This window comes from Uloborus diversus, chromosome 7, assembly GCF_026930045.1.
Source record: "Uloborus diversus isolate 005 chromosome 7, Udiv.v.3.1, whole genome shotgun sequence".
In the NCBI taxonomy this organism is placed as follows: Eukaryota; Metazoa; Arthropoda; class Arachnida; order Araneae; family Uloboridae; genus Uloborus; species Uloborus diversus.
The window spans coordinates 96,900,516-96,913,046 of record NC_072737.1 but is presented as its reverse complement, the minus strand read 5'-3'; the positions used below and the strand labels follow the sequence as shown (position 1 = coordinate 96,913,046).

The window sequence follows — 12,531 nt, the reverse complement described above, 5'->3', positions numbered from 1 at the left end:
ACAACCACAAATGTCGACAACATCATATTCTCTGAAATGAATAAATATCTATGTGTACGTGTAATAAAGTAAGCATAAAACAACAACGTAATCAATGTGTAAGTATTGCAAGAAGTTGCATACACGTGTTTCCAGGTTTCAAGGAACCCCTTTTTCCATGGCAGAAAAGTGTGAGCTTTTGGATATAAAGTCAACCTCCACATTAGGGAGTTTTGTCTGATTTTACATCCATAAACTCTTTTTTTCTGCATTGGTAAAAGGGGTTCCCTGAAACCCCAAAACAAGTGTCTGAAAAATCTGTGCTGTGATTATGTTGTTGTTTTATTGTTATCATATTCTGTTTCTCTATTTTCATGATATTTTTACCAGATAACATGTACTGTCTGTTCTCGAACTCCGGGACTAGCAGCTGCGAACGGCTCCAATTGAAAAAGGGGTGATGGTTTAAGGAAGTGCACTATCCGATGCATTCAGTTTTTGCTTGCTCGATACTTCCTTCTTGCTATCACCCCTGTTTTGATAAAATCAGAAGAGACCTGACGCATGCACAAATTCGAGTAAGGTTTCGCGTTAAAAGATCGGACACTATATATGCAAGCATTAAAGCATTTAATTAGATTGAAATTTGTTTTGATCTGCTTTAATTATTCATTTTACTTATGAACTGAATATTTAGGACTAAAATTCTGTTATGTTTTCCTTCTCATCCATAATGAGAAAAACTTTTATACTAAAAAATATGCTATTCATTAGTATTAATGATCTACTGCTATAAGTGACAGTATAAAATTTGTTAGATATTTTTAATGTTGTTACTTTTTTGCAAAGATTGTTGATTGGTGATTGAAAGTTGTTCTAATTGCTAAAAATGTTTATGTAATTAGTGCACTAATTTTATGAAATGTCTTTTGATGTAGGGAATACATTAAAAACATTCGTGTTGTAGATGCTGGGATTGAAGCCACTGTCAACATTATTGACAGCTATTATCAGTTTGATGGGAAAACAGCATACATTTTCACTTCTGATCATGGAATGACAGATTGGGGTGAGTTTTTAAATTTTGAAATGCAATTATTTAAACATTTTATAAACATATAATTATTTCAACATAAAATGTTTTGAGGGGAAATGAATGTGAGGGATTTTTTTATTTTTATGTTAGAAGAAATTGGTACAAAGATAAATCAATGAATTAAGTTTTTGCTTATGGCTTTTAATTTTGCCTTGTGAACTTTTATCTAACTCTTCATTTAATCTTAAATCATTTTAGTGCAGATTTTATACATGCATCTAGTTGTAAAGAAATAAATAATGCGCACAATAAGTTATGTATACAGTGTTGAATCCCAAATTCAACATACTCAGGACCAGAGCCGGCCTTAAGCCGATTAGAGCAAAACAGCCCAATGGGGCCCCGCGCCAGCTGGGACCCCGATCTAAAAGAAAATTTCCTAACAAAAATAAATAAAAAAATAAAAAGTTCAAATGAACGTAACTGATATTAATTATAATATGCTTAACTGATACTTAATCTGAGGTTATGGAGCTACTTTCAGTGCGATTAAAGGAGTAAGGGGAGTTTCCTGAGGCATCCTGATATATGGTCAAAACTACTTGTCTGAAATAAATTTCCAGAAGAAAAAAAATAAAACATATAGTCAGTTGAACATTTTTAAATCCATATCTAAGGCCGTACCCGCTGTACCTTATAACTTCCAGTCAAGAGAAAGGAACTGAGTAGTGGGGAACCAATGTACAAATTTTTAATAATTATCAGCAATGAATACGGTCCATAATAACGTAAGGGTCAAGGGCCCCTATCCCAGGATCTTACTATCACATGGGCAATGCGGAAATTTTTCCGCGACTCCGAAATTTCAGGAATTTCCAAAGCTATCTTTCTAATTTATTTCATTTATATAATTACTTTTATTATTTTTTTACTTTATTTGTGTTGAGAAAAAATCCTAAAACTCAGAAGCTATGACAATTTCTTTAATACATAATAAGACTAACGTAGGTGCAATTCTGAAAAATAAATAAATAAATGATAAACGTCACTGCGTACTTAAACCGCGTAAAACATCTCCATAACAATTCTAAAGAAAGCAAATTGCCATTCATCATCTTACGTTTATACATATAGCATAGAATTAGGATTTTAAATATTCAAGACCAAAAAATTCCTTGGGGAAGCCAACAAACCCTGACATATTTCCTAACGTGACTGAAAGTGCGTTTTTAAAACTTTATTCAAAAAAATTCAGGATTAGAGTACTCAAACGCCCCACCCTCTCTCTCTCTCTCTCTCTTACCTCAACTTTATCCCAAAAAAACTGAAAAAAAATTACATTATTCAGTTTTCAGTTTTAAACGATTTCCAAAGAAGGGAGATTCATAAGTTTCACAGCCCTCCTCCCTTTTAGAAAATAATACCATGAAAACTCTCGAACTCTTTTTCTTCCCATGCATAGCATAAAATTGATTTCAGTTTCGAAAAAAAAATCCGGGAGGAATCTCCTCCCTTTCCCTCTATCTTTACCAAAACAGGGCCTAAAACTGAGTTTTTAACACTTCAATATTGAAAAATTTTCGAAGAGTCACTGAATCCCTTAACGTCACCAATGATAGTCTAAAATTGCGCCTTAAAGCCCTCGATTTTGAAAATTTTCCACAGGAGATCACCAAATTCCTTTCTTCTCCATTATCATCAAACATCACGCGATTGGGACTAAAATTTCGAGAAAAATTTCTGAGTGGGGAGGCCCCAATGCCCTATTGTTACATTGTTACCAAAACTAATCTAAACTTATCTTAAGTTTTAAAAATAATTCGGTAGGCAGGTAACCTCCGCTTCTCCCCCTTTTCCTTCATGTTCAACAAAATTGTCCAAAATTACGATTTTAGACGTCAGATTTGAAGACTCTTCCGCGGACCGTGGGTGATTTGTCTGACCTCTAACGCAACCCCCCCCCCCCCCAAAAAAAACCCTCATCTCCGTGCCAAAACTGCGTTTTAAAACTTCCGTTTCAAAACATTTCTAAGAAAAGATCCCCCGTTCCCTGCAATTCCATTCCACTTCTGACATCCCAAAGACGTCTGGTTTTTTGTACTTCTTGCATTTGTACTTTGTACAACTATCCTGTAAAGGGCCCCGTCAGATTTCACCAATTGGGCCCCGCATGTACTAAGGCCGGCTCTGCTCAGGACCAATGTTAAACTGAGTTTCGAAACACACAAAAAAAAAAAGCAAACTAGCCTGACCAAATATGATTATTCATGTAAATTTGTTCTGACTGATTAACAGAAGCGTCCATGCAAATATTTATGTTTTTATGCAAAATTACAATGTTTTCTCAATTGATAAATGATTAACTTTTAGTTTTTTTTTTTTTTTTTTTTTTTTTTTTTTTTTTTTTTTTTAAAGGAATTTTACTGATATTGTTGCATAAAATATTTCAAATTTCAAGAAAGATGTACAAAAATAAACTATACCTCATGGCAGTTCATCATTTCACCAATAAAGAGTGGATTCCCATTTAAATAATTGATATGATTTAAGGTCCAAAAATTTAACAGAATTTTATGTTCTAATCCGTATACAGTCAACCCTCATTTATCGCGGTTAATTCGTTCCAGACTTTACCACATAAACTGAATTTCTGAGAAGTAGGATTCTGTGTTTATAAACAGGGGTGCTTATTCCAAGCTCGAAATTCACCTTGCGAGATTAGTTCTGATCGTCTCACTAGATGGCGCTATAGGGAAAATCGCAGTCTCGCAGTATAAATCTCGCAAGTTCGTATTCTAAGCTCCAAAAGAAGGGGAAAAAGTGACTTTTCGCGCCTTTACTTGAGAGCGAAATCTCGACTGCCCCGAAGCAGGTGAGATTGTGCGATTTTTGTGATACAATTATGGGAGTTTGTTTTTCTGAAAGGTATTGGATCGAGGAAAACGAATTTGGATGATGCCAATCTTGGAAATGGTTTAGGAAGCGGGGGGGGGGGGGGGGGGGGTCAAAACTGCACCAGAGGGGGGCAAGTGGTTTTCTATTCAATTTGTGATACAGTTGCGGGAGTAAGCTTTCTGACAGGTATTTATTGGCAGGAGGATAACAAATTAGGAATAAGGATTTTGCCGACGCCGAAAATGGTGCAAGGGGCAAGAGGGGGGGGTCATAACTGAACAGGGGGGGGGAGTGGTTTTCCGTTCGATTTTCGTGACGCAAAGGGAGTTAGTTTTCCGCTTGCCAATACATTTCAGAAAAACTAATCTGAATGTTGCGAACACCGAATATGGTGCGGGGGGGGGGGGGCAAATGCTTTTTAGTGGAATTTTTGTGATAAAATTACGGGAGTTGGTTTTTCTGAAAGGTATTGACAGTAGGAAAACGAATTAGGATATTGCCAACCCTGAAAATGGTGCAGGGAAAGGGGAGGCGGTCATAACTGCACTGAGGGGCAAGTGGTTTTCCGTTCAATTTTTGTGACACTAAAACGGAAGTTAGTTTTTCTGAAAAGTGTTGGCAAGCGGACAAATTAGAATGTAGCGAACCCCGAACATTTTGCAGGGAAGAAGGGGGGGGGGGGGGGCAAAGTGGTTTTCGGTGAAATTTTCGTAATAAAACTACGGGAGTTGGTTTTTCTAAAAGATATTGGTACGAAGGAAAACGAAATTAGGATGTGGCCAACCCCAAAAATGGTGCAAGGGGTAGAGAGGGGGGAAGAGTTATAATGCAAACATAAAATAGGTATATGTGCAACATTTAACAGGAGTTAGTTTTTTTGAAAGGTATTGGCACGAGGAAATCGAATTAGGATGTGACTAACCCTAAAAATGGTGCAGGATGCAGAGAGGGGGGGGGGGGGGTTATAACTGCAAACATAAAATAGGTATATATGAAACATTTCTCGCTTAACAACAAGTTCTCAAAGCTTAAAAGGATTAAACCAACTAATAACAACATTATAATGCACAAACATCCGAATTAAATGGCAGACACGTGTTTCGGAGATATTAAGAGCTCCTTTTACAATGTAAAAGATGTGAGTTTATGAATAAAAATGCATTCTAGGCTAAGGTTGATTATTTCCATTGATTTAATTTTCTTTTAACCAAATCCATCACTTAGGAAATAAGATGGGGGAGAGGGATCGGGGGCCCCCTATTTTCAAGAGATAATGCATTTGAAAAAATTAAGGGGCTATAAATTTCCTACGCCTTTTTTTTTTTTTTTTGACAGCTCGACGGCCAGCACAAATGCGTGTAGGGCAAATTATATAAAAAGCGTTCATAATTTTTATTTGTTTTCTATACATTATCCCACTTAAAATTTAGTTATAACACAAAAGTACTAGTAATTGTTTCTGAAAATTGTATGAATTTCATGTTTACACAGAATATTACAATCCCCTGTTTTTGCGTTTTTAGGGGGGAAGGGTGACACCACAAATTACTGCCCCCCTGGATGTGACCCATGCTAGGCAAGCCACTGACGAAGGTTTTTTTTTTCTGCGTTCTTTTGTTGTAAAATACCCTCCCCCTTTTTCCCCTAAATTCTTTAAAATACCCACTGTTATTTCAAAAGAGGGTGTAGAGTTCTTTCATAAGATTTCAATTGAATTCAATTTGTAAGAAAATTTATTTTTCTTCATTGAAATTTGATAATGATTAACTAATTACAAAACAGTACCGAGGCTGGTAATTCTGGGGAATTGATTCCAAAATTTGATTTTCCATTTCGCTGACATCAAAATTAGCAATATTGTACAAATACTGTATTTGATTATACTGTAAGCATTTGTAAATTGGCTGCTGTATAATATGATGCATTTGAAAGAAAAGAGAATACATCAAAAAACGCTCCTTTTCATTTCTTCTTCAATTTAGAATCTTTCCCTTTGATTGAACTTACTTTAAAGTTCTTTATCAGCTGAAGTGAAACTATGATTAAAAAAATTATTTGCTTTGCCAATATTTTTCAATATATTTACAGAAGCGAAGTTTTTATTTATTTTAAACTGCTCTTGTAACCAAGATTGCTGGTTTAACTTTTTAATCTCTAAAATAAAGATGGAATTATGTAATCATATGTGCAAGTTGTTTGTTTTAAAAAAAGAAATCTAGAAAAGTACTTTTTTGAAGAACAATTGAAAAACAATACTTAGAAGAAATGGGATCTTGAAAACAGGAATAATGAAGAAATAAAATTTTTTATTTAGCATATACTTATTAAATTATAACTTTTAAAGATAAGAGAGAAAAAACTCTGAAATATGTCTTCGAAACTGAGATTGTTGTTATAATTACAACTGACAGGGGGGAAGGGAGGGTATCCCCAACAGCCCTTGGTTTTTACATAACCAATCATAATATGGAAGATTATATACTCTGTTATGGTTTGCTCTCATCCCCAAAAAGCTCAATTAGCCCAACAAGCCTTTTACATTTTATATGGGGTGCTCCCCCTAAGAGCAAGGGCCCCCCAAATATCGCGAAGACTCCCCTCTCCAAAAGCAAGAGCCCCCAAAATGAAAAAACACCCCTAAAAATTTCAATGGTGCAGTCAATGAAATGACTTAATCCCCCTCCTCCTTGGTGCGCACACCCCTGCATTTTAGTCTTTTATATATTCAATTTGAATGGCAGATTTTTTCATGAAGACTTTCAGGTGCATCTAAACCTTTCGCACACCCCTGCATTTTAGTCTTTTATATATTCAATTTGAATGGCAGATTTTTTCATGAAGACTTTCAGGTGCATCTAAACCTTTCGCACTCTGCACTTCATTAAACACGACAACAATAATAACAACATATATTCAATCCACAATTACGGACAATTTATATTTCTTCGTCTGCATTTATGATAGTAATGTTTTTTTTTTAATATCATGATTATTTTTTAAGGTTATTATTATTACTATTGATTAAAGTTACTAATATCGATGGTGTTATATTGTAAATCAACATATTTTACGTTTAATTTTCAACTTATTTATGTATTGGCTCCCCCCCCCTCTTCTATAATTGTTTTAGACACTGTAATGTTGAAATATGCATAAAACATGACTTACCTTTTGCCATTTGAGAATGCTTTGAGCACCGGAGCCCTCGGGGTTTAACAGATGGGCGAGTTCGGCCCATTTTTTCTTTTTATCCTCTTTCGTGAATTCCTATGAGAATTTATTCTTATGGACGCGATTTTCTTAAAGAAAATCTAAGATGATTTAAATGTGATTCTTCGTCACACAAAATGTGTACTTTGAAGCAGCCACTTGCAGGCCTTTCAGTGATTCTTCAAAGTTCGCGCCTTATCGTACACGGATGAAGCGAAACAAAAACTACGTGCGCTGAAAGAACATTGGTTGGAAGAAGTCACGTGCCTCAGCGCGCCTCTCATGCTACCCGTAACCGGCGAAAAATCCTCTCCCCCCTTCGCGCCTTTTCTCTTAAACTCGCCCGTTCGCCGACAGCTGGGAGATGGGACTTTGGAATAGCAGATTGCGAGATATTTATGTCAGAGCCGATCACGTGACGAGAAATGTCGAAGTCGAAAGCAAAAAAGCTTAGAATGACCTCCCAGAATATTTTCCTATTTAGAGTGCATAAAACTTACTTACGACAATTTAAATAGGTTTTTAACATAGTTGGAGCCCCCCCCCCTGGACATGAAACAGTACCCCTAGCCACCATTACATTTGTATTACTTAATATATTGCACAAAATATGAGAAAATGATATATATTAGGCCTAATAGATATCACATTGTTAATAATTTAAATAAAAAAAAACTCACTCACATGCAGTTCTTACACACTAGTACTAATCTTTTAAAATATCTCAACTTGTTCAATACTGAATTAATTGCCAGTTAGTAACCGTATGTGGGCCCGTTCTTCCTCTACATTTATCCTCATTAAAGGTATTACGTATAAAACTTAAAAAGCTAGTACGTTATTGAACAGCATTTACAGATGTATTTATCCCCTAGTAATAATACATGGATGTATACTTTCCAGTTAGCATTTAACAGTTAAAATGAGATAGCGATTCCCTACATTTTCTTTGGCAAATTGTATACCTCCACTCCCTCAATTAGTACAACTACAGCCCCTCAGAAGAGCTTACTGTACTTAAAAGACATACTTTGTTATTCTTTTGTAGGAAAAAGTTTACACGAGCGCATAAAAAAAGGTTAATTACTGTATTTGGAGAAAAAAAAGGATGAAGCCACAAAAGTTGAAGTGCAAAGTAGTGAGGGACAACTGTAGTCAAATGTATTATGTAGAACATATTTGAAATACTTCTCTTTTGATTCAAAATGATTTTCAATATTTGAAGGATCTCATGGTTCTGGTGATGAGCAAGAAACGTACACTCCTATTGTTGCATGGGGAGCTGGAATTCGAGGCCCTCTTGGAGAAGGCAAAGATGTTTATCATGATGGCTTGTCTGCTAGTAAGTACCATAAATAGTGTTAATATTCAATCTCTGCATTCCCATCAAAATAACTTGAATATAAACAAAGCAGGAAAATTTGCACAGTGTAATTAATTTCTACAATGTTACTTTTTTGATGCTCTTGCTCAGAAATATAATTTTTAAGCATTCAAATTCTACTGAAAGACACTATATACTGCATTAGTCTATGCCTAAATTTAAAAAATGTGTTGTTGAAACTCAGATTTATTTTTTTAAATGTATTTTTCTTTAGCTTGTCCAAACATCTATTTTTAGCAGTAGCTTACAGCCTCTAAGCCAGTGGTAAGGCCCAGAACTGCATGTAGTATACCAGACAGCTTGTTTTCACATCCAAAGATTGCAGTTTCATTCTTATTAGAACTCATCAATCTGGATTAGTGAATAACCGAGCTGGGGGAGACAGATGTCATCTTTGCCTAAAATTCATGAGTCCAACTGCACCATGCTGCTGACACTTGCTGGTGAGATAAATTTTCTCTTTCTACCAGTTTGTTGACACTCTCAGTTTCAATGAGATGACGTCTGCCTCTGGCAATGGTTATTCACTATTCCAGACTGATGAGTTCTGATAAGAACAAACTTGGATGTAACAACTGGGCTGTCTGGTATATTACACCTATTTTTAAAGTTCATATTTTTCTAACTTCAGTTTACATTTTTTATACTTTAGCTTACCTTCAAATTTGATTTTGTTTTATGTAACTATTTTGTTCAATTGTAAAACTTATTTAGTTGCTCAAACTTGTGTAAACAGGTTGGAAATTGGCTCAAATCAAAAGAGTGGACATGAATCAAGTAGATATAGCTCCGTTGATGGCCACTTTGATTGGTATTCCTTTTCCCGTCAATTCTTTGGTGAGTGTTATGCATAAATAATTTTCACAATTATGTATCAGCAGTTATTGTTTTTATTTCCTATACTGGTTAAACATGTGATTTTTTTCTGTTAATACTGGTATGATTCGAGCTTTAATTTTCATTGTACTATAAAAGCTTATTATAATGTGTAAAAATATTGATATAGTCTGAATATTTTTTTCTAAATTTGTGAAATGATCTATATAATGCCAAAGCCTATGTATCACAAAACCTATGTTCCCGAGGTGTGCGTTATAACTGTCTTCTACTGTACTGCCACTTATAAAAATAGCCTTTTACTCTACGGACAAGCAACTTGTTGGATCAATAATTTTTTTCGGACTTTTTATATCACATTACTTTAAAAATCTAAAACAGTCAAAAAACTTTAGTGTATGAAGTCAAAATTTATAAAACTAATGATAACTTTTGCCAATATTACAGTTTTAGAGAGGTTTTAGACAAATTGTATAATGTATATTGTAGTTGTATTTAAGTGAATTCATGTAATTCCTGAGGGGGGAAAACATTTTGCTCACGTTGGGGCAGCAGATACATTTCTCTATCTCATAACCACCTGTAAGAAAAAAGTTTTTCTAGTTTGCTGTTAGAAAAGAAATATTTTTTAGTTTGTATTAAAACCTGTTTTATTTTTATCTCTTTGACGTCGCTTTTATTTTTAGATTGATGTTACATGATATTAAACTAACAGTTTATTTTTTAATTTCATTGCTACGACAATCTATATAAATAAAACAGAGAATATATATATGTGTGTATGTTCCCTATACAAATACGCAGTTTATGTTGGATCTCGACCAAATTTGGCATTTAGGTTACTTGGGCACCCGAGAAGAAACGTAGGGTTTTTTTCGAATGCCAAAAAAGAACTGAACAGTTCGAATTTAAATTTTAGAGCCGAAAATGGCATTAAATGGCTCTTTCTACCTGAAATAATTATCTGATTTCTTTAATTCAGATCCCATTCGAAAGCCAACAAAATACACCCATAGAGTTCCTTTATTTCCTTCGAATTTCAAAAAAAAAAAAGGCTGTAAAATCACCGGGAAAAAAGTAAAAAGCACTGCTAAGCCTAATGGAGCAGAAATTTTAAATTAGAAAATTATCGTTTGAGTGGTCTCATTTTAAATTAGCGTTCAGAAGGTTGCCTTTTTTTTTCTCATCTGGGACTAAATAAAATTTTGTTTTTGTTGTTTTGAGGTAAAAATTTCCCCTTTTGGTTATTATTTGACGATTTACCTTTTTTCTTTTGTTTTTAGGATTTTAGTTGTTTTTATGGTGGGTAGTGTTTAACTTTTTTTCGGAACTTTTGATTTGCCGTTTTCTTTCTTTGAAAAAGATTATTTTGACGGGAAATTTTGCAGCATTTTTTTTTTTCTCTAATTGAAGCCTGATTGTTGAGCATGAGTCACTTGACAAAACTTTTATTTTCGAGGTAGACCATGCAAAGCCGGACAATGAAGCTAGTATTTCATAAAAGTTGAATAGAATGTAGAGTGTATTATGAGCACGGCAGCTCAAGTTTCAATGGTTGTCAGTTGTAATTTATGCCAAAAATGTATATTTTTCAATGCTCTCATCTTCATGGGTGACATATTTCTTTTGGTCTTACAAAAAAAGGGAAGAAGGAACATGGCAATAGAGTCCAGTCCCAACTTACACGAGGAATGCGTTCCAAGATTCCTCGCGTAAGTTGAAATTCCGCATTGTAGAAAATGCATGTATTCAATTTTTTTAAGAACACACCAAAATCTTCTAGACACTGTTAAATACCACTTAAACTGCTTTCAAGCATTCCTCAACTATACATTACAGTTTCTTACGTTAGACAACTGAACTTTTACTGTTTTTAAAAATATAAAAAAGCCGTTTTATTTAACAAACTACTTTTAGATGCACAAAATGAATGATCAATGGGAGGGAAAGACATAAAATAAAACAACCCGGCATGCACAATATGCAGTAATAATAAAATTCTGCACTATAGTAGTACTGTACAATAGATATAGTAGTAATATTTATGAGTTGAAAAATAAAGATGATGATGATCAGATCGTTCTTCTTTTTTAATACATTTTTAAATATGATTGCTTCGCCTTTTATTTTATAACATTTCCAGTTATGGCAACAGCCTTTCTTCCTGACCTCTTTAACCCACAGTACAAGAACAGCTTCCATTTTCATAATTTACTTGGCTTACACTACTCAGCAAGCTTCGATATTGAAGCAAATTTATGAGCTTTTATGAATATCTTTTTGTCTTGACTTTTAATTGTATGTATGGAAGATTCACTCATATTTATTGTCGTACTACCATTGACATTTTGTAGTTATTCAAGCATATCGAGAATTTTAACTTTTTTTTTCCTTTTTTGGTAGAAACTTTCTTTTTCTTCACATCTTCAAACTTTTCATGAAACAACGTGCTAAGGTGTCATTGTATTTCATCAAGAGTGAAAAACAATAAAAAGTAATGAAAGATGCTGAGTGGTTATTTGATGCACAAACAACATGATCAGTTTGGAGTAAGAACTTTCGCTGAAAGGGATGTAATAACATTCATAAAATAAATATTTAGCAGCCAATAACGAAGCCGATACTTTCTTCCAAAAAAATTTGTGTTGTCGACGAGGAATTCACGTTGGCTCTAAAATTCGTTGCTTGTGAAAAATTCTCGTTATAGCCCTTTCGTGTAAGTCGAATCATGCTGTAGCAGGAGTCAACTGTACTCATATATTTCATAGTAAAAAAAAAAAAAAACTTAGAAAATATTTCTAATTTCTCCTTTAGGAAAACGAAACATACATAACTTTTTTTTCAAGAAGGGGGGGGGGGAGATAGTTCAAAATGAAGTTAATGAAAATGAAGCACATGCTCAGAATATCACAGATCGTTTTTGTTGATACTTGGTATTTAGTGTCGTAAAACTGTCCTAAAATTTTGACAAAATTGTGTCTAATAACTTTTTTTTTCATTATGCTAATTCATTTATTAGTTTACCACCACTTATTGTATTTTGCTTTATTAATTGCTGCTTTGTGCATTCTTAAGTTAACCGTCTTTAAGATGTTTTCTATTTCTTTGTATTTGCTAATTGTATTGTTAGTCCAGTCAATAGGTAGAAAAAAACGGGCTTGCCTTACAAAAAATGGGGTCAAAGATTTTA

General features: G+C 34.2%; 1 protein-coding gene across 1 annotated transcript in view; it reads left to right on the top strand.

Moving 5' to 3' along the window:
- Positions 1–12,531, top strand: part of LOC129225626 (GPI ethanolamine phosphate transferase 1-like) — a 109,882-nt gene that overhangs the window by 19,241 nt on the left and 78,110 nt on the right. The window contains 3 exon segments of the mRNA XM_054860093.1: positions 918–1,048; positions 8,346–8,462; positions 9,241–9,341. Of these exon segments, the coding sequence (XP_054716068.1) occupies positions 918–1,048; positions 8,346–8,462; positions 9,241–9,341 (349 nt within the window).